At 33.9% G+C, this 25212-nt stretch overlaps 4 protein-coding genes across 4 annotated transcripts; 2 read left to right on the top strand and 2 right to left on the bottom strand.

The window, feature by feature from the left end:
* Window positions 1-912: 912 nt before the first annotated feature.
* LOC110688264 (SMR domain-containing protein At5g58720-like) lies at window positions 913-12933 on the top strand. Its single transcript, XM_021864984.1, has 11 exons — window positions 913-2099; window positions 3181-3206; window positions 5686-5805; window positions 7748-7842; window positions 8177-8421; window positions 9637-9713; window positions 10480-10536; window positions 11323-11390; window positions 11488-11594; window positions 11693-11763; window positions 12575-12933. Exons 1-11 carry the CDS (start codon window positions 1529-1531, stop codon window positions 12701-12703), a joined length of 1566 nt encoding a protein of 521 aa, XP_021720676.1. The 5' UTR covers window positions 913-1528; the 3' UTR covers window positions 12704-12933.
* Window positions 12934-14575: 1642 nt separating this feature from the next.
* On the bottom strand, window positions 14576-17569 carry LOC110688261 (peptidyl-prolyl cis-trans isomerase CYP20-1-like). Its single transcript, XM_021864981.1, has 7 exons — window positions 17420-17569; window positions 17152-17233; window positions 16841-16888; window positions 16722-16745; window positions 16293-16475; window positions 16073-16148; window positions 14576-14953 (listed from the first exon to the last, which is right to left on the bottom strand). The coding sequence occupies exons 1-7, from the start codon at window positions 17492-17494 to the stop codon at window positions 14815-14817; spliced, it is 627 nt and encodes a 208-aa protein (XP_021720673.1). The 5' UTR covers window positions 17495-17569; the 3' UTR covers window positions 14576-14814.
* Window positions 17570-17596: 27 nt separating this feature from the next.
* LOC110688259 (pentatricopeptide repeat-containing protein At5g18475-like) lies at window positions 17597-20164 on the top strand. Its single transcript, XM_021864979.1, has 2 exons — window positions 17597-19529; window positions 19789-20164. The coding sequence occupies exon 1, from the start codon at window positions 17983-17985 to the stop codon at window positions 19501-19503; it is 1521 nt and encodes a 506-aa protein (XP_021720671.1). The 5' UTR covers window positions 17597-17982; the 3' UTR covers window positions 19504-19529; window positions 19789-20164.
* A 2880-nt stretch (window positions 20165-23044) lies between these two features.
* On the bottom strand, window positions 23045-24065 carry LOC110688262 (low temperature-induced protein lt101.2). Its single transcript, XM_021864982.1, has 2 exons — window positions 23894-24065; window positions 23045-23311 (listed from the first exon to the last, which is right to left on the bottom strand). The coding sequence occupies exons 1-2, from the start codon at window positions 23972-23974 to the stop codon at window positions 23228-23230; spliced, it is 165 nt and encodes a 54-aa protein (XP_021720674.1). The 5' UTR covers window positions 23975-24065; the 3' UTR covers window positions 23045-23227.
* Window positions 24066-25212: the final 1147 nt, after the last annotated feature.

The raw sequence follows: 25212 nt of genomic DNA, 5'->3' as shown, positions 1-25212 counted from the left end.
ACCACAGTAATTAATCCGTTAAGTAAACGTTAATAATAGGTTAATGACAACAATATTGACTTAACATGAATAGACTAATTCCCCCCCCCCCCCCCTACTTATTAACTCTCCTTCCAAGGCTCCAATTGCCAAAATTAAAAAACAAAATTATGATTGTTCATCTTCTTCATCTCCTCTGATTCCCTCCCATGTTCTTATGTCTTTGAGAAACCCTAGTTGACGCACGATCGAAGCAAAATTCCTAGAAATTTAGCACTACTTGGTTGATTGAAAAAGGTTGTACTTTTTGAATTTTGTGTTTTTCGATTTAAATTGTAGCTTTTGTTGATGGATGTATTTGGGTTTAATTCAATTTGTTGGTAGATTTTGTCATTTAATTGTGCATGATTTGCGTTTGATTATGCTGATTTGCGTCTGATTATGCTTGTTTGCTTAATTTGTGTTTGTTTTCTTATATAATTCGATATGGTGTGTTTGAGTTTCTATGGTTAAGTGTCATTAATAGTTGGTCCTAGGTTTAATTATGTGTTCTTAAGTAATTGTGGTTTTTGATTTGTTATTAAATTCCATATTTGATTATGCAAAATGGGTGATGATACCAAGACAATTAGATTTCACTATTTGGGAAGGGAAGTAGATGTGACAGTAGATATTGCTGTCATTAACCTATTATTAATGTTTACTTAACGAATTAATCACTGTAGTTAATTAGTCCAAAGTACAAGCATGCTGCTGATATAATTAGAGCAGGTGTATCATTGATAAAAAGGCCAAATCAGGGGTGTACCAATGATAATTTCTCTATTTTTTGTACCTAAATACTTTTAAATTGTAGATAATTTAATGTAATTTTTTTTTTTTGACAGAAGATAATTTAATGTAATTTATGGTTGAAGATATGCATCAATTAATAATAAGGGCAAGAAAGATATTTTATCTAATTATTCATAGGGTGAAAAAAAAAAATTGGTTTATTACCGGTAAGGTTCTTTTTTTTTTTTTTTAAAACACAATTGTTAAGAGTCCTTAATCCAACGAATTTGGTCATGTTTATTTTTGAGTTTAGATAACACCGTTTAAGCCCACAATTAGCGTAAAGTGGAATTTTGATCAAAAATCTACTTTTTAATTTGCATTCTCTTCTTCTCCCCCCAGAAGCATATTAACCCCCCTTCAATAATGGCAGCCAACCGTCACCAACAATTTTTGGAATCCATCAAATATCTTGCTGTTCTTTCTAATTTCCCCCAAATCGATTTCTCAATTAGGGTTCCTTCATTTTCCATTCCCCTTTCCTCTGCTGAATTGCTTCCTCGTTAGCCTTGCAATTTCTGTTTCAATTTTTCTGGGTTTTCGATTTTTCCCCAATTGATAGTTTTTCACCGGGGGCAAAACCCTAATTTTTTGATTTAAAATTCTGTTGTGAATTCGAGTTTGATTTTTTTTTTTTTTCAATTGTTTTGATTTTGTCGACGAATCCTAAACCTTAATACCAGTACAGTTAAATTCATTTTCGTGTTGAATAGAGATGAAGCAATCAAAGAGGAAGAAGAGAAGAGAGCAGCCTTCAAAGCAGCAAAATATCAGTATTTCTGGAAATACCAAAAAAATCAATGCTGAGAGTGAGGAAGAAAAGATCATAGTTAGTTTGATGGAAGCATTTTCATTGACTTCTGTTGAAGAAGCTGAAGCAGCTTATAAGGAAGCTAATGGTGATCCAAATAAAGCTGCTGAAATTCTATGTAGTTTATCTGAAAGTTCCGAGGTTTTTCAAGATCGTTGTTCTAATTCATCCATAAGTTTTGGATTGGATTCAAATTCGAATTCGTCGGAGGGACTCCCAGAACCGAGCAGTTCTTCTGATAGCAATAGGACTAGGAGTTCTAGGGGGAGTAGAGGTAAAAAGATGGTGGCTACTACAGGAACGGTTTCGACGGTTCTCGGGAAGGATTATGTAACCTCGAGCTCGAGAAAGGATCTTGTGAAGGAAAAAGGATTGGGTGGTGCCAGGCCTAATATGGAGGCGGCAGAGCAATTTCTCTGCTCTATGCTCGGAGACGACTGTGAACTCAACATGGGTGTTATTAGAGATGTGCTATGTGAGTCTCCTGTACCTTGTTTGCTATTTGCTGATATAGTTTGCTCAACTGTTAAAACTTGTTTTTCGGAATTGTTGGTCTGATTGTGCTGTGAGGCTCCTGTACTTTTTATTCTTAATCTATGCTATTTGCTGATATTGTTTGCCGGATTTGTTGGTCTGATTGTCAGCAAAATTACTGTTAGATTATGAATGTAAAAGGTGGACATTTGCTCTTATAAGTGAAATGCCCATCATGAGTTATTGACTTACAGACCATGATCATCTAAGTAGGGATTGAGGGGGTTTTAGATGATTGCATTTTGCAGCCTTCCCCCTTGCCTAGGATATTGTGTTACGTACATGTGTATTCCTATCATGAACTAATTGTTGAAATTGTTGGGAATCTATAAATAACGGAAGAAAATCTGTATGTACATGTGAAATGAGCAAGGCCACAAGGAGCAGATTAAAGAGGTTTTTTTTTGCCAAATATGCGTTAGGGCATCTCCATGTTTGATGGTTTATAACAATTGTGGGGATCACTCAACAATATTAACAACATATGCTTTGTTCATCATGTCACTTTTTTACCTTTCCTAAAGCTGGAATTTGAAGGGACATAATATCCACTTATGTTGCAGATTTTCTTGTCCGTGTAGCTCATCAAGGCTCTCAAAATAAGAGTCTTTTTGCATCACATTTCTTTGTTCTATATTGTTTATTTTGGTTCTTTGGGAAGGATGTTAGTTAACTAATGGTTGGGCACGGGGTTAAAATAGGGTAGATTTTTTTTTTTTTAAATTTTAATTTATGTAATTATTTATATATTTTGTTATAATGCATGCCTAAATAATGAAAGTATGAAAGGTAGCCTCCATCATTTTAATATTAGCCTTACTTTTTGATGACTATCTATTCTATTCCTTTTTGTTTTCACTTTATTCTCTCTTCATCAATTGTTATGAATTTGGGGCATGGCATTTGAGATGTCAAGCTTGATTGCTTATCCTCATACCTTCCCCTTTTGGGCATCTTAAATAAATATCCTTGTGGATAGTGGCCACCTTATACTGAAAGAGTTGTGTATTTTGTTATTGCAGGTAATTGTGGGTTTGATGTTGAGAAGGTATCCATCTTAATTTAGAATTCTTTCCGTTGTCTTTGGCTCTTTTTCTTTTTTTTTTTCCCAGCTGTTTTTTAATTGCATGCTGAGTGCCTTAGAATTGCCTTTGTAGTTTGTGTTGATTCAATCAATTAGAAAATCTGGTTAAAATCATGAACAAAATTTTTTTCTTCGCTATTTTATTGATAAAACTTGAAGTTTACTGCTGCTATCAATCTGGCAATTTTTTTATGACCCCATTTAAAATCTTTTGCATGTTGACCTACTCAAATCTAACTGTGTCCTGGGGTTTGTCCAGCACACTCCCTGCATTACTATTGCAGTAACAATATTTTTAGTATTGACTGAATTTCCTGGTCTCTGTATGAGTTCCAGTGCCTGTTTGCAGTCTGAGAATGGGAAACAGCTGGTCCACTTCTGAACTGTCCACTGTAAAGTTTCTATTGTTGCAATCAGTTCATGTTCAAGTGGTTCACCTAAAAATGTAGCATCAACATTGTTTTTAGGACAGGGTTTGGTGGGGAGTAAAGTACCAATCATTATAGAAGAGATGCTTTTGGCAGTTAGTGTCTCGGGGTTTCTTCTTTTCCAGAGTCCAGATATGCCAGATGGTTAACATGAAGATGACATTCCAAGGGACATTGCCCATGACAGATCTGGTGTTGGTGAGGTTAATTCTGAACCAAGATTTAAAGTCTTGGGTGGATGTAGGGTTTTATCTATAACTTTTAGATGTTCATAGGCCTAGGCAAGTCTGAATACATGACTCATTGATTTAATTTCTTTTCTGAGGTCAGAAAGTGTATGAATCAGATTGGATTATATTTGAGCCTTGGGTTCCTATTAAACAATAACTTCCAAAGGAAGAACCTAATGTTAGAGTGACTTGGGGATTCCTTATCTAATCCCAATTAGTGCCATTTTTATGATTTAGCTGGTCAAGTAAATGTTAAGGCTGTAGTCTGAGAATTAAAATTGTTCCTAAATTTACTCTGATAATAACCTATACTCTCCTTGCATTTATTTTACATATTCTTCCTGTTCCTGAGGTTTTTATGAATTTGGAACTCCAATTCCCCAAAAGGTCTTGCACATTTTTGTGGTGGGTGAGGACTTTGAGGAGGGAAGCAACTGATCAGTTAAAGTCTTGAAATCTAACAGGTCCTATTAGGTTTTTGTAAGGTTTTCATTCCCTAGCATTTATTATGCCATATATTAATGGAAGTTCTATTTTCCACCTTCTAGGATAAATAAACTCTTTATATAGAGCTTAGTTTTAAAAAGCGTGCCTAAGGTGTGCCTAGGCGCTAAGCACAGTGAGGCTCAAGAGTTGGCGTCTTAGCTCTGTGAGGCTCAAAGACCTACAAAAGGTGCGTGCCTTTGCACTTTTTTTCTAGGCTGCTTCTTACGCCTTTGCACCTTATATCGCGCCTTATGTTGTAAAGCATCAATAGCTATTGTGTAAGTTATTTTTTTTCTATAAAACACTATGGGACTTTGATACGGTTAGGTTGATTTATTTCTAGTGGAGAGAGAAATCCCATATCCCTCAATTCGATTTGAAGAACCCTAGTTATTGATCACATGTCCCTTTCACCTTTTCACATAATTCCAATTTTACACTTATTTAATAGAACTTATTATTTCTTTTCTATATGAATAAAGTGCGCCTCTCCTACAAAAGGCGCGCGCCTTTGCCTTGCGCCTAGGCTCTAAGGACTTTTGCACCTTGGTGCGCCTTGCGCCCTTTACAACTAAGATATAGAGGTACGTTGCAACTCAATACTTTTGAGGGTGTTTAATGCATTTGATGTTGCTGACAGTGAACACAGCCTTATATCCCGCTGACTTATTGTACTACTTGTGAACATATGTATTTTGATTTTGCTCATATTCAATTTGATCACCTAATTTACTGGAGAAATGTACGCATATTTGCTGTTGATTAACCCTCCCCCCCCCCTCTCCCACCCTTTACTAATATGATGGAAACAAGTTGGTATATTTCATTTACGTAAATCTTGTTTGGAGAACTAAGTTCTGAAATAAGAAAACTCAACATATCTTTCTCTTTAGTTATAAAAGAAAATGGATCGCATCAGGTTTTTTGTTAGTCGTTTTTGTTTATAGTAGCAAAATACATATATACCAACACACATCAATCGATTGACCTAGTGTGCATATCTATTTTATATCTTTCTGATGTAATATTAATAAATTTAATATACTTCTGACCTGTTATGAAATAGCAATATACAGAGTAGATAGAATTATGTGAACATGAATAAATTCTAAGTCCATTTTAACTGTTATCAAAATTTTGATAGCAACTGAGATTTGATTCGCTATTTATGTGTATTTCTCCTAGTTCAACCAATAATCTAAACTGAAATTTGTTTCTTTACAAAGAGAGGGAGTATCATTATAGCTTTTTAACATGTTGGTTTGCAGCTTGTTCAATAAAATTTTGAATCTTTTGCAGGCACTGGAGGTGTTGCTTGATCTATCTGCACCTTATTGTGAATCATCTGGCAGTGATAAATATTCTAGCTCTAGTTCAAGCAGTGCCGAATATTCAAGAAATTTAGATTGTATTGATGGTGTGAGTGATTTTACCTTATATCTTCATTATTTGGTTGAAGCATCATGCCTGATTGTCTGATTATTTGCTTTCTTTCTTTCCTTTTTTTTTTCTTTGTACTGAATGATTATTGGGTTCTGAAGCATCTCTACATTCAAAACGAAACTGTGATATTAGTCTATTTGCTTGCATGTGGGATCTTTCTACAAAGAACAGTGTGTTGTCTCTTTTCCTGTTTACTCCATTCTCTATATCTCTTGCAAAATGATATTATTTTCTGCCTTTGGGAAACAATATCCTGCAAGTGCTGAGTGGTAAAGATTAATTTTATTGACCTTTGTAGAGCCCAATTAAGGTTTTAGGTATTCCATATACAAGGTGGTCTTATGTTTTCCTTTTTGTCAAATTTTACAAGAACTGCTCATTATATTTTCTTCTTGAGCAGGATCTGGGGAGTTCTAGACATAAATGCAGCTTTGCCTCGTTTTACCTGTCACAAAGTAATAGAGACAGCATCATTGAAATCCCTCAATTGGTCTGTAGAGTTGAATTTAGTTCAGTGTGTTTTTTTGTTTTTTTTTTTAATTATTTTTGGATAAATTGACAAGAATCATCCGAACTTTGCCTCATTCGCTCAAAATAATTCTAACTTTGGATTATTTTTTAATAATCCGAACTTTGATATGAATTTGCTTCTAATGGTCCCAACCGGTTAATCAAATTGTTTTAAAAAGTTATCTGTCACATGTCAGCATATGATTGGTAAAAAAAAAAATAAAAAAAAAATTCAGAATTTTTTTTAAAGAAAAATTAAAAACAATAATTTTAAATAACTTAAAAAACACCCTACCAGCGCCCCAACCACCTTACCCGCCCAGCCCACTAGCCCAGGCCGCCGCCACCCTCGCCGACCACCTTCCCGCACCGGCAACACCACCGTACCACCTTTCCCTTCCCCGCTTCCCCACACCCCCTCCCCTACCTCAAATCCATTTCGCCAACCAAAAAACACATTTGCGAACCTTACCCTTGCCGACTACAGCGGCCCTAACTGCGAAGAGTGCGAACCCTCACCCTCACCCTCACCCTCACCCTGTCCGTGAGCTGCAACCCCGGCCTACCCAAACCACCACCCCTTCTCCAGTTTCATGGTTGCAGAAGGGGGTTGCGACTTGCGAGTGGGGATTAATTGGTTGCAAAAAGCAGTTGCGGGGAAAGGGAGGGGTTGGGTCGCAGTAGAGGGTTGCAGCAGGGAAGGGGGACGCTGGTGGGAAGAGTCTAGGGTCAAGTTGGGTTGGGGCGGGCGCCGGCGGGGGTGAAGGGCAGGGAGGGTGGCTGGTGGTGGTTTTTCTTAAAACTATTTTTAAAATAGTTAGTTTTTAATTATTTTTAAAATAGTTAGTTTAAAAATAATTAGTTAATTGTTAATTAATACTAATAATTTGCCTCAAAAAAAAAAAAAAACTAGTATTAATAGTAACTTATTTTGACCAATCATGTTGTGACATGTGTAAATTACTTTTTTGTTTTTTTTTTTTTTAATTTCCTTTCCAATAGGTTACTGGTCACTTGGGACCATTGAAAGTAAATTCATATCAAAGTTCGGATTATTAAAAAATAATCCAAAGTTGGGATTATTTTGGGCGAATGAGGCAAAGTTGGGATTATTCTTGTCATTTTTTTTTTACTAATGCTGGAATAAATGAGTTATTATTTTTACTTTTCTAAGTACTTTCCTATCTGTATTTTGGCATGAGCCAGTCTGGTTTAGTGTTCAATTAATATCCTATAGACCTATACATGTTGCCTTGTTTGCGAATTATATGTTTGTATTTATGTTTGCAAACTCCATGTTTGTAAATTGTGATAAGATATAAGACGTATTCGGCTATTCCTTTTTTCTTTAACTCAGTAAGTGCACTCTGATAAATACTAATATGTTTTGTTTGCTCGTCTGAAATAGTTTTGGCAACAGACTGATAGGGGATCTGATTCAAATTCTTATTCCTCTGAAGGTGACTTTCAGGATAATTTACGGCTCCTTGATTTTAATGGCAGGTATATATATTTCGCTCCTTGTTGATTACCACCTAAAAGGCCACCATATAATTATGGGGTAGTGGCTCCTTTGTGATGTATTGGCTACTTAGATGGCAGGGCTTGTGGTCCCTTTTCTCCTTATCTATGGAAATGTTCAGTATGACAAAGTTGTATATAAGTTTGTGATTTGATATGAATGATATCTTGTTTAAATTTGTATACTTTATTTGCAAGGTTATTGTCTTCCTATTAATTTTATATATGCTGGTTTATTCTTTTCTATTTTTTTCGTGTCTGAAACTATTCTTTATTTGCAAGGTTATTTGATTAAAATGATCTTTTATGACCTCAGGAGTTATGCAGAAGCTCTTGCCTGTTCTGATCATTCAAGTAATCCAGCTGCAGCAAGTTCGAGATCTGATGGACCTGAGCTACCACGACAAGTTTTAGAATCATTGTTTCATATCCTTAAGAATTCGGAGCAAGATCCATCTACCATGAACTGGAGGAATGTTGCTAAACAAATGGAGTCTTTTGCGCAGAAGCGAGTTCAACTTGGTCCTTCTAGCTTTATTGCACGAGAATTGAACACCCAAGGTATATAAATTGCTACCTGGACCTAATGGTCAAATCTTCTCGTTACTGATTTCGCTGTTTATTTTTTACTCCTTCCGTCCTTTAATTACAGGCAAACCTCTCAAAAAACACGGGAATTAAGGTGGATGGAAATAGTTGAGGAATATTACATGGGAAAGATTAAAAATAGAGAATGTTGTATGGGAATCATAAAAAGTAGAGAGTATTGTATGGGAAAGATAAAAAGTATGTAATGATATATTGGGTATATGTGTATTTTGTATGGGAAAGATAAATAGTAAGTAATGATTACATGATATTTTTATAAACAAGCATAACATTTTGGGACACCCAAAATGGAATAGTTGCTTGTAATTATGGGACGGAGGGAGTAATTGTTTATGCTCTTGGGGGCTATGTCTTCTTCTGTTCCTCTGCCTGGCATGAGTGAGTATGTTCATTCTAAGTATTGTTTAAGCGACGGCTTTCTTGGTATTTTTTCACATCTTGTTTCCTCGTGATTCTTGAATCAGTCCCAAACTTCATTAGATGGGTAGACATTTTGATGTAAATGGAGCTCAACCTATTTATGTTTGTCAACCACCTTGGTGTATGACTTCATAATACTTGGTGACACCCTTGTAGTTTATAATATGATTGTAATGTTGTAATTATAATTCTCTCTTAATGTTCTTTCATATAAACCTTGGTTTTTGTATACTTGTGAATGCAGCATTGTATTCTTAAAACAGTGGTGTGATTCTATGCAATGGATATCATCGTAGTTTGTGTCCTTTGTGAAGTAATTTAGACCCTCTGTTGTCTTCATATTTCATTATCTATTTTCTAAGAAAAATATATCTCTTGTATTAGCCTCTGTATGTATTTTTTCTGTGATAGATCAATCCAATTGTCTTCGATTTTGTAATGATCTATGTATATTTGCCTATTTCCTTAAAGTTCAATTTTTTACCCCATTTGTGACATTTTCAGTTTTATTTTTTAATAGTTTTTGCATACTTACATTTTCCTGAGGTTAGTGTGTGTTGCATGAACATTGAGTCAACATTCTCACATCTGTTAGCTTGCCTTTTCTAGAATGGCTGAAGTTTGATGTGTGCTGCTTGATTCGTTTACAGTATATTGTCTATTCTTCTACCTTAATGTATTGATCACTGCTTTGAATTTTGTATTTACTGATTTTACTTTCGGGTTGTGTCTTATTTATCTGCTCAGCAAAAGGAGCTGAATATCTGGTGTTTAGGGAAACAGCACGACAGGAATGGGATAAAATGAAAACCTGTTACCAAAAGGTTTTTTTTTCTTTATGAACTATTCTTCTTTTGCTTAATCTTTTATTGTATTGGGACTTTGGGAAGGATAAAATGATGTGTACTTGTGTAGATTAATTTTTTAGCTGATCATGTATTCGTATGTTAACAACGAGGATTCAATAGCTGTTTGAAAGCTGTTGATAAAAATAGAGACAAATTTTTGCTTTATTGTGGGTTACTAACCTGGTGCCTAAACCTTGTAGGACCAGCCAAAGTAAAAATCAATGCATTTTTCTGTATGCTTCACTTTAAAAAAAAAGTCTTTAAGGTACCTAAATCATATACAGCAACACTTTTGGAAAACAATTCTTTTTTTAGGCAAATAATTACCTTTTAGGATTTCTTCTTCTTCTTCTTTTTTTTTTCTCTTCTTCTTTAAATGGCGGTACTTCTAAGCCATAATTTAATGTAGTTTGATATTCATTTCTTCATCATTTTGTCAACCAAAGACAATATAATGATGATTACTGGCCTTTGTGGGAAAATAAAACTCATAGGATGATCAGTGGTGGGCCAAGCTATGTCATTCTTTAAACATAATACTTTTAGGTTGTTTTTGACATATTCTCAAAAGTGGTTTGCAAATAGGATACAGTAGTTGCGGTAGTTTTTCTGTAATTGTGTTATACTTGACAAATTTACCTTTTAATTTATAAGAAACTCTTTAAAGAAGTATATATTATTAGATCCACCTTGTGTTGAGGTGTTTTCACCGAATCACTTACTAATGAGGCATTATATGCAGGCTGCTGCTGCATATTCCAATGGTGAAAAGAACTATGCTTCTTACATGTCAGAGCAGGTACCTTCTTACCTCTTAACTCTCAGCGCCCCCACCCCTCTCTATTTCTCTAGCCCCCAAAAAAAATAGTAGAGAAGTTTTTTTTGGTCTTGGCTTATGATACGAGCAAATGATAATTTTGTGGGGCTAAAAATCCTCCCAAATGTATGCTTTGGATTGTGTTATATTGCCCTGATGGTCTGGGATCATGTACTTCCCCATGGCCAATAGTTGGGAATTTTGTTTTCCTTCAATTTATTCAAAAATAAAATACTTCCTCCATTCACATTTAGTTGCAACAGTTTGATCAAAAGTGTGTGAGCTTTTTGGTTGAACTGTTGCAACTAAAAACCAACAGAGGAAGTAATAAACTTGATATAATGTTACTTTACTTGGGGATAATTTTGGAGTTTTAAGTCTTTCAATTGCTTTTTTAAAAAAATTACTATTTGAATTTGTGTATAGTACTCTGTGAATGACTGACTGCCCTTTTATCTAAGAAATCTGAGCTTTGCTTGCTTTAATGTATACTTATCCTCTCCTCATTTTGCGTTTTGAGATCCCTTTGGTGTGGGTGCATCTTATTCTAATTATGTTTTCAAATAGAATTGTTTTTTTTTTTTTTTTTTTCTTTTGCAATCCCCTATTACATTCTAAGCTAGTAACTATGGTCTTGAATATCAAACTTCTGTACTTAATACCTTTGTGTAGGGGTGGAGCTTCTTATCTCTGTCAAAGCTAGTAAATTTCCGTTTTATGATATTTTTTTTTTCCTTAGATCTTGACACTACTTTATGTTTTTGTTAGGGTAAATTGTGCAGTAAAATGGCTCGAGAAGCAGATGAAAAAGCAAGCATGCAAATTTTTAAGGCCAGGTTGCTTCATCAATGGGCATGCAATATAAGAGAGTTATGCTATATTTAGTTTGCTTCTTTTCACATCTTGAGAGTTGAGGCAATGTTATTTTTGCAGGAATAAGGGAATAGAAAATGTTTTGACAATTGATTTGCATGGGCAACATGTTAAGCCAGCTATGAGGCTTGTAAAGCTTCATCTTCTATTTGGAACATACATATCTTGTGAGCAGTTTTTTTTCTTCTACATTTACTTTTTATTTGGGGTTACTACATTTGCCTTGATAGTTCTCTTATTTTTGTTTATACAATTTCTGCTTTAGCTGTGCAATATATCCGGATAATTACAGGATGTGGGTCAAGTGGTCTTGGAAAGTCAATGCTGAAACAATCGGTATGCACTCACAGCTTCTTAGCTATTGTTTATAATGCAAACCATGCATCAGCTCCTTGTAAACATATTGTTTTCTCTTTGTCCACATGCTTTACATAATGAAGGTTTTATGTCTTTAGGGGCAGATGTTAGAAAGAAAGGTAAGGGATTAATAGATATAAATATATAATGCTCTATAGTCCTCAGAAAAAAAAAAAAAAAAAAAAAAGGATATAATGCTCTATTAGTGACTAGAAATGGGAAGTACTTTCCATTACATTCTTCAGTCTTGTGTTCTGGAGCTTTTTTTGAAGTGAAGGGCTTTAGGCAGGGTGTTTTGTAGCTAATTTGTTGTTTATATGGCTCAAGCTAAATCTTGCTGACAACTTGTAGAAAAATTGATGAGATTTCTATTGATTTTGCTATAGTTTTATCCAGTGATTAGATGAAGTTACAGAATTAGTTATTAAGTTTAGGAACTTGACTTGCTGCTTGTGGAATGAGGAGTGACAATCTAGTGGCCTTTTGGCTACCAGAGCTGACTCTTATGAAACTATATATACCCCCTTCCCAGATATCCATCATTTGCTTTTTGTTCTTTTGGTTTTGAAAGATCAAGCTATAGTTTCTGTCATGTGCTCTTGCCTGAAGTTTGGGGTAGTGAAAATTCATGTATGGGAGTATCTCGAGCCCATGTAAGATGTTTCTTTTTCTCTTACAGGAGCAATGTTAACTTTTCTAGGTGTTGAATTTTCAAGTGATACTATATCATTTTTTGTTTGCCAAATTTTTCCCTTTGCAACGTTTCAATTGGAAATTGATATGAATGCAGGTGGTTAACCTTCTCAAGAACGAAGGAATTGAGTGGAAGGAAGAGAACCAAGGTACAGTGCTTATAAGACTTGATGGACCAAGAGAGTTCAGTTTTCTGGATTCTGGAAATGACAGTGAGTCTGATTAGATTTACTAGTGCAGATTTGTATAAATTAACTGTAGCTTGTTGCTAGAATCTATAGAGGATGGACTCACCTGGCAAATGCTTGATGTGAGATAGAACATGTATTTATCATATGGGATGGCAGGAAAATAGAGGAATTTCATACATTAAGGGATTGATTTCATTTTCCAGCTATCCAGCTTTTGTAATTCTTGTACAAATTTATTTGGTTAATGATAATAAATTCTGGGATCTGTCGATTGCTGTCAATTATCTCTATTTTGTTATGTGTAGTGGTGTATATAGATTTTATTACTTGTGCCTGACTGCCTGGTGGTGCAGTTCACCTGCCCATCATCATAAACCTGGACATATGTGCATCTAGGCAGAGGTGCGTTGCACTGTGTTGTGTGCATTTTATGCTTCATCGGAGTGTGAGACCTGCTGCTGCTGCTAGATACAACAGTATGCAGACGCAGACTCACTTTTGTGATTATTTAGTACGGTACAATTCATGACTTTAATTAAAGGAAAACATAAAGTGGTCAAAACGTAGGAAACAAGCATAAATTCCCTCCATTGATTTTCTTAGGAAAACATTTAACATTCCCTCCATGTCTCACTTCTTTCACCCCTTTTCGGCTTTTATATTTTAATTTTTTTTTTGAGTGAAAATTGGTCAAAACGTAGGAAACAAAACGGTAGGAGTATAAAATGTTAAGCCATTTTATTTTGTCAAAGTTAACGACAGCACAGTTTTGTTCATCCCAGGTTAGATGAAGATACTAGTATACGACAATGTAATCCGTATGTATTTTCTTTCAATTATACAGCAAAAGTTCAAAAACTGCACGAAAAGACCATCCAAAATTACTAAATAAAACCCCGCCAATTTTATGCTGACGATTACTAAAAAAAAATATCCAGGTCCTTTGTCCATTTACGCGAAGTTTATCGAGAAAATTTCAAAAATCCATGTCTTCAACATTCAATCATGGAAACCCATGGAAGGTAATCATCCTCTCGATTTGAGATCCGACGGCCATGATCTTCGCCGGAAAACAGAATTTTCCGGCGGTGATGACTTTGATATCGAGCTAAGGAAGATGCTGAACCGCGGAGTAGAACGAGTTCAATCGTTGTTGGATCATAACACAGCGTTGATTCAGCAAGTTAATCAAAATCAACAGTCGAAGAATCCAGTTAATTTGGTGGAAAATGTTGATTTGATTTGTGAAATCAATGGAAATATTTCTAAGGTTCTGTCAATTTACTCTGATCGTTCGGTTGAGTTCACTAAGTTGGTTCGCCAGCACAAATTCATAATGAAGAGTCGCGGTTATGGCGGGAAAGAGGTGGTGGATGCTGTTATAGAGAGTGATGAATATCAAAGTGCTGAAAATTTTGGAGTAATAATCATCTACTTTTATCAAAGTAATCTATTTTGGTAGTTGAGTTTATATTAGAAGCTTAGAACTCTGTTGACAATATATACTATTAAGTCATTAGTAGGTAATTTACAGAAGTTTTATTTCGTGGTGATGAGTTATTTTGTGCTTAAAACAGAGTAAATATGTTTGATATATATATATATATATATAAGTATATAATTTTAGGATAGAGAATTTCAATTTATTTGTTATTATCTGAATGAAAGTAAAACATTGTCTGCTGTCTTCCTTGCTGAAATGTCAGCTGCAAGAATTTTTGTTACTTTCTGAAGTCGAAAATATGGAAACCTAGGTAAACATGGGAATGAAGTCTGATTGATTAATCAATGTGATCATCGAATGTTTGATGCTTCTACTTTTCATCATAAGCTTTCACTTTGCTTTCAAATCTTCTTTTGTAAAGCAAAATCTAATTTGAGTATAGAGCAGAGCAGCAAAATCTAAATGAAGTTTAGAACAGAGGCAAAATCTAACTCATTTATGAAACAACTCGTTCCAGCTAGTTATATGATCCAATGTTTACATGGAGATGAAAAAAAGGCGAGTTTAGCACTATGAAAGTGTCCAACATCTAAGATAGAAACTGAAGAGCAAAGTCAGCACATTCCACCAGTGTAAAGTGTTGGCCTATGGTTTTTCCTAATTCATCTCTGTTCGAGGATGGAATTTGGAGATGATGAAAGATTACAGAGGAATTTCTCCACTGTCAGCAATAACAACCTTGCTTTTAGGAGTACCATCCTGCCTTCCCTCAGCTTCCATCTTGTAGACCACATCCATACCGGAAAGCACCTTGCCAAATACAACATGCCTGCCATCCAACCTGCAATTCATACAAAAAATTTGTCAACAAACAAAAGAAATGGAAAATTTACTTCACTTATGGACATGTTTGCTACTATATTAAATAAAGAAAGGTTGGAGGTTCATTAGCAGTATGTATCATAATCAAAGCTGTACATATCAACAAAAGAAAGTTTCATTAGCTTAGGCTTCCTATTCCAACAAGAACAAGAATACAAAATCCATTAGCTCTTGTGCTGCACTTCAATGCATCAAGGTGACTATACAACAGCAGGGAGTAAGGGTCGGATTGGTTCGAATTGGAAGGAAATTCCTATAACAGAAATACTAGTTTTTCCATTTTCCTCTTGTTCTTAATTGGTTTATAAGAACAAGAACAAGAATACAAAATCCATTAGCTCTTGTGCTGCACTTCAATGCATCAAGGTGACTATACAACAGCAGGGAGTAAGGGTCGGATTGGTTCGAATTGGAAGGAAATTCCTATAACAGAAATACTAGTTTTTCCATTTTCCTCTTGTTCTTAATTGGTTTATAATTTCTTTCTTCTTTGCATGAAAGTGACTTGATACAGCAATAGGGAGCAAGGGTCAGATTGGTTGAATAGCAAAATATTAACTTTTCCATTTTCCTCTGGTTCGTAAAGGGGTTACTAATTTCTTTGGCTACAAAATAGATTCTAAGGATAAATTATGCAACATTTCCCTCCCTATTCATCACTTTCTTTTTGTTCCCTCATCTATTTTACTTCCATTCCCTCAAAATTCAGTTCAAAAAGTTATCTTTTCAAAATGCAGCCAACTGACATATAGATAGTGACATGCATTGGCAATACCTTTTCTTTCACTTGTTTTGTAGGGGAATTGTGAGGACTACTTGGCAAGATCAGAGATGAGGGATTATTGAAGTATTGAGCCAGTGGCATTATAGTATAGGGGAGTAAAGCACAAGTCATAAATTCATAACATAACTGGTATACCCATTTCTGAAGAATTTTTTCTTAGTCCTGTGATCTCAAGTACCTCTAAATCTCTAATAGATAATTTATCCATCAATCTTAATCACAAAAGCCCTCTACACTACCAAATCATTTAAAGGCAACAAAGTACTTTTTCTTTTAAAAGCAAGTTTTACTAACCAGCTAGTTGTTACGGTTGTGATAAAAAACTGGGAACCATTGGTGTTTTTACCAGCATTTGCCATAGATAGAAGACCTGCAAATACATCAAGGATAAAATTAGTTTGAAAGTTCTGAACAGAATACACATGGGATCCATATCATCAAGCAAAAAAATTTCAGGAATAGACTTAAATTTGAGATATCACAAGAAGATTTCCAATAATTTACACCAATATACCTGGTCCAGTATGCTTTAGCTTGAAATTTTCATCAGCAAACTTCTCTCCGTAGATTGATTCACCACCTCTTCCATCTCCAAGAGTGAAATCACCTCCCTGTATCATAAAACTAGGAATAATCCTGTGGAATGTGCTTCCTTTGTAGTGTAGGGGTTTTCCAGATTTCCCTATACCTTTCTCTCCTACAATAGCACACAGAACCATTATCAAAATAGGCACATCATGAACAACGCAGAATTACTCCTTGAGCTATTATTGACCCACATTTCACTACAGCAACTAAATAGCATTTACTACCAATTTCCTTCAAATCTAAATTTATCATCCTTTGATATTAAAGCTCAATAATCCATCATGACACAACTATAAGTGACACTTACAAAAAGAACATAGGATAATAAATAAATGACTGAAGGTTACTAACTTACCAGTGCACAATGCTCTGAAGTTTTCTAAAAAAAACAAAAAACAATAGAATAATCAGTGACACATTGTGATCATGAACCAAACAATAAACCAAATACAGCTAAAAGGTTCAAAAATTTACCAGCTGTTTTGGGAACTGTCTTGCCAAAGAGACCCATAACAATTCGACCTGAAAACAAATTATGAGTAACTTTAACACAAATGCTTAATTAAAAATTTCAGATTTTTAAATGAAAAGAATAGCTGCAAAAAGCAAATCTTTTTTTCCTCAAGAGATTGGAAAATCAACAATTAATTCCAAATCAAATCTCATGATCAGATAAGTAATTTCACAGTAATTTATTTTTTTTCCAAAAAAAAAATCGAACTTTTTTTTCAAAAATACAGTATTAAGCAAATCAATAACATAATATCAATGAGATGAGAAATTACCAGCTGGTTTTCCATCAATTTCAACATCAAAGAACACTTTGTTGGTCACTTCCTTCAGATCTTCCGATGATTTCTTCTTAGCCTGAATCAATTTCCCCAAAAAATTACAAACATTGTAATACCAAAAAAATTAACCTAAATTATTCTTAAATTAAATCAAGATGATCCAGAACTTCATATGCCTTAAACCCTAAAAATCGAACTCAATCAAAAGAAAAACTGCAAAAAATACGCAAAAATACATCAAAAAAAAGTTGAAAAATTGTACCTGAATTTGATTTAGGGTTCCAAAAAGAACAAAACTCCATAGAAGAGCAATGGTGATCGAATTCATTCTTGCCATCTTTCTTTCTCTCGCTTTCCTCTGTGATGAACTGACTGTAATTTTCTTTTATTTGTGATTTATTATTTAAAGAAGAAAAGAAAATGACAAGTCAGCCAATTAGAATATGACACGTGTCCTATTTAGGTGTTTGGACCATTTCTATTGGTTGGGATGCCGTCGGGCCAAATTCGACCTGACCCAACTAATTTTACCCGACCCGAAAATATTTGTTTTAACTGGAGAAATTATTTCCCCCTTCGAAAATAAAATCAGCAAAAAAAATTCCTCTGTTCTTTGTTCATTGGCTGGAAATCGGTGGTACCCGCCTTCAATCTTTTGTTGTTCTTAATTCTGTAATTTGAGTGACATTTTTCTAGGTAGATTGAGTGTAATTATTTGCAGAAGAAGAATAAAAAAGATAAGTTTTAATGGGGTTTTGGGAATGCAGATAAGGTGTTTGATGATTTGCTTATGAGAGAAATTAGACTTTTTTTTGAAGTTGTAAGATGAAAGTTTCTATACCAAAATCACGTTGTTTCTCATCATCATCATTACCATGGATTTCTCCTCTTCACTATCCTAAACCAAACCCAGTAAAGTCAGACCCTCCACCCCCACCTGAGCAAGAGTCTTACAAGAAATCGCGGTATATCTCTCATGAACGGGCAATAGACTTGATCAAACGTGAGGATGATCCTCAGCGTGCTTTGGAGATATTCAACAAGGTTTCGGAGCAAAGGGGGTTTAATCATAACAATGCTACTTATGCTACTATCCTTAATAAGCTAGCTAAGACGAGGAAATTTAATGGCATTGATGCTCTTCTTCAACAAATGATGTATGAACCGGCGTGCAGGTTTCATGAGGGTATTTTTACTAATCTTATGAAGCATTACTCCAAGTGTGGTATGCATGAAAAGGTGGTTGAGATGTTTGATTTGATCCGGCCTTATGTTAGGGATCGGCCTTCACCTAATGCAGTCAGCACGTGTCTTAATCTCCTTGTGGAGTCGAACCAGATGGATTTGGCACGAAAGTTTTTGTTGAATGCCAAGAAAAATCATAGAATGAAGCCAAATACATGTATTTATAACATCTTGGTCAAGTATCATTGCAGGCATGGGAACCTTGAGTCGGCCATTGAGGTTGTGAAGGAGATGAAGAAAGAGAAAGCGTCTTATCCCAATGTGATCACATATACAACACTGATGGATGGTCTATGTCGGAGTGGAAAACTTAAGGAAGCATTTGATCAATTTGAAGAGATGATCTCCAAGGATCAGATTGTCCCTGATGCCTTAACTTACAATATCCTGATCAATGGTTTCTGCCGAGGTGGTAAGGTTGATCAAGCAAAGAAGGTAATAGAGTTCATGAGGAATAATGGTTGCGCCCCAAATGTGTTTAATTACTCTGCCCTTATGAACGGATTATGCAAAGAAGGAAGAATTCAAGAAGCCATGGAAATGTTTGAGGAGATGAAGGCTTTAGGTATTAAGCTTGATACGATTGGCTATACTACTTTGATTAACTTCTTCGGCAGGGAAGGGAGACTTGAGGAAACGTTGCTGTTGCTCAAGGAAATGAGAGAAGTGGGCTGCAAACCTGATGCTATAACTTACAAAATTGTCATCGAAGCTCTAAGTAGGCAACAGAGGTTCAAGGAAGCTCTTCAGATGCTTGAAATGTTACCTTATGAAGGTGTCTTCTTAGACAAAGCTAGTTACAGAATCACATTGAATGTTCTGTGCAGTGTTGGTGAATTAGAAAAGGCTGCCTGGCTATTGAGTTTGATGCTTGGCAGGGGTTTCGTGCCTCATTATGCAACTTCAAATGAATTATTGGTTCGAATGTGTGAGGCTGGACGGGCAGATGACGCTGTTACAGCGTTGTCGGAGCTGTTAGAGGCTGGTTTTAGACCAGAGCCAAACTCATGGTTGCTTATGTTGGAGACAGTTTGTCGGGAGAGAAAGCTCTTGCCTACATTTATACTGCTTGATCAACTTGTTGAAGATGTGAATAACTGAGATGGCAACATAATAATATAAACATGGTGCGACCCTTAGCTCACTGTATGACAGTAATTTGGATCTAGTCCAATAATTTAGCCTATGTCTTTTTACATGTTCTAATATTCTCAAGATATTAACTGATCAGCTATTTCAAGTACCATCTCATGAAGCTTTAATTCAGTTTCTTGGCAGACAGATGCCTTTTCTTGTCCTTGTCAAATCGAAAATTTTGTATTCTGCCTGATGCTTGTGCTTTGGCCCTGTACTTATGTACTCTTCTACGCGAAACTTGTGATGCAGATGCTGCTGCTGCTGCTGCTGTATTCTTCTTCTATTTTAATGACCTTCTTGGATAAAGGCTACGAGGCCTATGACTCCTGTGATTAGGTAATTCGATTCTTTTCTAATGCAATCTTGATTCATCATTATTATGAGAACTGTCGTGCATCTTGAGGTTAGGCCCTCCTATGACTTGGCCAATTCGGCTAACTGCTTGTTTAGAAAATATTAGAGATTACATTGGATTTTAATTCTGTTCAATCTTCGACGCTCAATTCAGTAATTTCATGTAGGAGCTAAGCTCATTTTAAAGAACCTAAGTTTACAATCAAAACCATGCTGATATTCCTTATACTCCGTATGCTAAACTCTGATTTCCTGTCATCTCCGTGCATCTATCTATAGATTTCAACTATGTTATCCTGCAATTTACTTATCTCTTAACACACACGCACGCACGCACGCACACACGCACGATAACACTACACTTAGAGCATGTTTGGTTTAAGTTATTTTTGGGATGGGAATAGATTTAATTAAACTATTACCATTATTAAGTGTTTGATTAGAAGGTTTAGGTAACAATTAACATTACTTAGGGATAATGGTTTCCACTATTTGGTACTCCATCCATTTCGTATTAATCGCAACACTTTCCTTTTACATCCGTTTCATATTAATTGCAACACTTTTATATTTGGAAAGGACCCACTATAATTTATAATTTCTCTCTCCCACTAATCCCACTTTCACAAATATTGTATTCGTTATACGTAGTATATCATATTCGCATTTAATAATTTTATTTTATTTATTTTAAAATAAATTGTGAATTTTTTCTCATTCATTACATATTAAGATGAATTTCCTAATATCAAAAGATAATATTTTATATTTAATTAATTTAAACTTTAAAATCTCATTCGCCAATTTTACTTATGACATTTGAATTATTTAAGTCTAAAAGAAATTACAAATCTCTTATTTAATTGGAATTAATGCCTATTTAATAAATTATATTTTTATAAAATATTTTATTATAATCACTTGTCATATTATTATTATTATTATTATTATTATTATTATTATTATTATTATTATTATTATCTAATTCAATTTTTTTTTTTAAATATCAGTTGAACGTTAATTTTATTTTTTTAAAGTTTAGTAGTATATATATATATATATATATATATGAAATAAAATAAATTGTTTCTTTTCTCTTAGATAAAATTTTCAATATAAAAAGATAGTATTTTATTTTTATAATAAATTTATATTTTTAATCTTAATCTTACATGGCGTTTTAAAATAAAAATCCTATGTGGAATAATCCTATACATAACGCTCTAAAAATACTAATCCTACATAGCGCTCTAATAATTTTTTAAAAAATCAAAATCCGAGGTGGCTCTCTAAATCTTGGGAAAAAAAAAATCCCCTTTATATAAGTGAATGTGATTTTATTTTTTTTATTAGTATATTTTTGTAAAATATTTATTATAATCACTTGTCATATTTTCATTATTTTTTTTTATCTAATCCAAATTTTTTTAAATATCAATTGAATGTGAATTTCATTTTTTAAGTTTAATGTTTTTTTTATATATACAAAATAAAATAAATTGTTTCTTTTCTTTTAGATAAAATTTCTAATTTAAAAAGATATTATTTTATTTTATAATAAATTAAAATTTTTATTTTAATCTTACGTGGCGCTTTAAAATAACAATCATACGTGGCGTAATCTTATACGTAATGCTCTAAAAATACTAATGTGTGTATATATATATATATATATATATATATATATATATATATATATATATATATATATATATATATATATATATATATATATATAGTGCCCGGGCGATGCCTAGATGGTTGATAAAATTTTAAGATAACATTTTTATTTGAATGTTAATAAATACGATCATATAATCCTTATGATAATGTAGGATATTTAGACATACAATATCATATGGCTTATATTCATATAATAGGGTACTTTTTGTAGTTTTGTTTGTAAATAGAATTCTATGTTATTATTGACTTAAAATTACTTATATTGAGCTTAAATTATTTTCACTAAACTTAAAGTATTTTTACCAAACTAAAATTATTTCTACAGATTAAAAACTTATTTTTACTGATTCTCTATTATTTTTTTAAATCAATCAAATAACAATGCATTTTGTATGCGACTAGCCACACCATCTGGCCGGACAAAGTAACCCCTTATAAAACTGATCGAGTAACCCTTGTAATACTAACTGAGTAACATCTAACACTGACTAAGTAACCCTATCTACAACACTAATTAATTGAGTAACCCCTATAACACTCACGAAGTAACTCTTATAATAGTTGTTGATACGGTTTGACCAGCTATATATAAAAGTTTGTGATTAAATATATTATAAATGGATCTTATTTTAAAGAACTTTTTAAAACGATTTTGATGATGGAAATAGAATTGAGTTATTAGTTATATGATATTTTAAAAAAAAAGTTATGATTAATTTTGTATATATGAAATATTAGAATTCTATTGATAATAAAACTCTATACAACAATTTTATATTAAAAAATCTATCCAAAAATCGCTTACTTAGCATCATACGTGTCACAATAATACCTATTTATCGCCTCCGGTGCGACACTTGGCGAAAATCTGGAATTCCAAATGTCGTTGTCTCGTGACCTGGCTGCGAGACCGGCTTTACTTATTAGTGATATGATATTAGATTTCTCTTTCTTACCAACCCCATTTACACTACTTTTTTTATTATTTCTCTCTTCTACTAACAATACTTTATATTATAAAAGATCCTTTTTGGACCTCACCCTATAAATTTTCTTAAATTTTGTGAACATCCTACTATTGCGATTAAAACCTAAAGTAACAATTACCCTTATCTTCCTCAAACAAAAAGAAAAGGAGCTATGGTTAAGTAATTCCTTTCCATGGTTAAACCAAATAAATGAAAATGTAAGTTTTAAATAATTCTATTCCTCCTTATTTATTTCCTTTTCACTTCATTTCCAATATATATATACCAAACACCCCCCTTGGTACTATACTTCGTATATCTTTAATGAAAACTAATACAAGTATGTTATTTTCTGAACCACTTTTAAGTTTTAACCAACTTTTCCCTTTCATATCAACCATTTTTATTTGTTACTCCGTATTTATTACTAAAATATGATGGTGTTCCGAGAAGCACAACAAAAACTGCGCCTTTATGGATTAAGTTATAACAAGTATATGACATTTGAAATAGGAATATTATAGAAAGGTAAAATCACACAAATTTATACAAGAAAGCTAACACGCATAGAAGGGGAAAAAATCAAGATAACAAATGGCTTGAAAGAGTACATTGTATCGTACAATTACAAAAACCAAGTACACTGGTAGTAGGAGTAGTTTCTTAATACGTAGTACATATTTTTAAGCAACTAGAACATAAAGAGCATATATAATTCCCGGTATGTAGCCCAATATTGTCAATAACAAACATATCCAGAATTCAACCTGCAAATGACAAACATAGAATTATAATCAAATTCTATAATTGTGATATTCTATAATTGTGATATAATGTTATAGATTCAATTTCAGATTTTGGTACTTGTATTTATCATCTTACAACTTAAGTCTAATTCTCGCTTGTTAAGTTGTTAATGCATTATTTGAATAATTAATATCTCTAATCATCATCAATCATCAATAAGTAAAAGATTAAAAAATTTGATATCATAAGAGTATAAATTAGGTTTCAGCCCCCTTCCAATTGTTGTTACGGGAGATCGAGCACGCAATTCTCCCTATCAAATGCAACCCCAATCAGGCAATCACCTTTGTACCAACAACCAATTGGTAATATAAATGGCTTGTCTATGCATAATTTGAACCATTAATATCTCATATCATCAATAAGTAAAAAAATAAAGTAATTGTTTGTATGAGAATATAAATCAAGGCATAATTAACAAAATCCCACATAATCGCTTCGTATTTATTTTATTAATACGCAGTACAACTTATCAAAGAAAGTGTAATAGTCAAAGTGATGCAAGAAAAAAAACGGAGGAAGTACGTAAAAGCGAGACTGACCGCGATGCCATAACGGAGAAAGACACCAAGTGGTGGCAGCAGAATTGCAAGTATGACTTCCACAAACGTCTCAGATCCCATTCTTTTCTTATCACTTGGTATTCTTCAATTGTGGTTCTGTTTTTGTTGTTCTCCCTTCCACCTACAATTATGACTACTAGTACAACAAAATATCTAAGCCTAAAACGTGTCGTTTGGAGAGTTTACAAAACGCCGCGTCGAAGAATTAATTCACATGCATGACACACGTGTCGTCGTTAGAATCATCATATATTACCGTCTTATCCTTCATGTAGGTCTTCCTTTGGATCTAAAAAATCTGAGTTTGGATCGATCTCAGAATGTTTGTTAACCACCTGAAGCAAAAGGATAGGATATGTAAGTACTTTGTTCTCCGGAAGTCAAATTTAAAGGTTATATAGTACATGAAATAACACTAATTTTGGAGCTTTTGGGATCTAGTGTCAAAAATTCATGGAATCACATAGTATGAATGTAATGTTATATTATGTTGTTTTGAGTTATATACGACCATTTTTTAGTCACATAAAGGTATACGGTGGTTTTTAGTTAATGATAAGAGGTGCACAAAAAAAGAAGTCATATTAATAGTTTATAGGTAAAGTGGAGGATTTCTCAAATGGCCTCTCGAGGTGTTGTAGGGTCCATGGGATCCACCCTGACCTCTTTGCTTTACGGGTCCGAAAAAGTAAAAAATAGTCCAAATTTAAAGACTATTATCCACACATTTGGGTTAATTTTGGAGATTTCAAAACTCGATGTCCAAAAAATCGAGATTATAAGAGATGCCCTTCTAGGTCATTTCAATATTGTTTGGAACTAAATATAATCACTAGTCATTCATATAAAAGATTGTGGTGGTTCCAAATTAATCAAGGGAGATGTGTACGTAAATAGCTAGATTGACGGTTTAAAGGCAAAATAGAGGATTCCATTCACCCAAAATGGTTTCCTGAGGTGTTATGTGGTCCATGTAAAAGACCTGACTTATTTCCTTCTCGGGTCCAAAAAGTAAAAAGTTGTCCAAAATTGAAGGCTATAATCCACGTGTTTGGACCAATTTTAGAGGTTTCAGGGCTTGGTGTCAAACAATCTTGGGATTATAAAGGATGTGTCTAGGGGTCATACAATGTTGTTTGGAACCATGTATGACCACCAATCGGTCATATAAAGGCCTGTGGTGGCCTGAGTTAATGAAGGGAGGCATGTATGTAAATGGCTAAATTGATGATTTAAAGGCAAAGTGGATTGTTCCAACCACCCAAATAGCCTCTTGTGGTGATGTGGTATCCATGAGA

This window comes from Chenopodium quinoa, unplaced genomic scaffold, assembly GCF_001683475.1.
Source record: "Chenopodium quinoa cultivar QQ74 unplaced genomic scaffold, ASM168347v1, whole genome shotgun sequence".
Lineage (NCBI taxonomy): Eukaryota > Viridiplantae > Streptophyta > Magnoliopsida > Caryophyllales > Amaranthaceae > Chenopodium > Chenopodium quinoa.
The sequence above is the reverse complement of the archived record's forward strand: the minus strand, read 5'-3'. Positions and strand labels throughout refer to the sequence as shown.

Coding starts and splice junctions, on each gene's coding strand:
- LOC110688264 (XM_021864984.1), top strand. CDS start 1,529: ATGAAGCAATCAAAGAGGAAGAAGAGAAGAGAGCAGCCTTCAAAGCAG. Junction 7,843..8,176: donor CTCCTTGATTTTAATGGCAG/GTATATATATTT, acceptor TTATGACCTCAG/GAGTTATGCAGAAGCTCTTG. Junction 10,537..11,322: donor CTTCTTACATGTCAGAGCAG/GTACCTTCTTAC, acceptor TGTTTTTGTTAG/GGTAAATTGTGCAGTAAAAT.
- LOC110688261 (XM_021864981.1), bottom strand. CDS start 17,494: ATGGCAAGAATGAATTCGATCACCATTGCTCTTCTATGGAGTTTTGTT. Junction 17,234..17,419: donor GAACCCTAAATCAAATTCAG/GTACAATTTTTC, acceptor AAATTGATTCAG/GCTAAGAAGAAATCATCGGA. Junction 16,149..16,292: donor GCTAAAGCATACTGGACCAG/GTATATTGGTGT, acceptor ATGTATTTGCAG/GTCTTCTATCTATGGCAAAT.
- LOC110688259 (XM_021864979.1), top strand. CDS start 17,983: ATGAAAGTTTCTATACCAAAATCACGTTGTTTCTCATCATCATCATTA.
- LOC110688262 (XM_021864982.1), bottom strand. CDS start 23,974: ATGGGATCTGAGACGTTTGTGGAAGTCATACTTGCAATTCTGCTGCCA. Junction 23,312..23,893: donor TTCTCCGTTATGGCATCGCG/GTCAGTCTCGCT, acceptor TGTCATTTGCAG/GTTGAATTCTGGATATGTTT.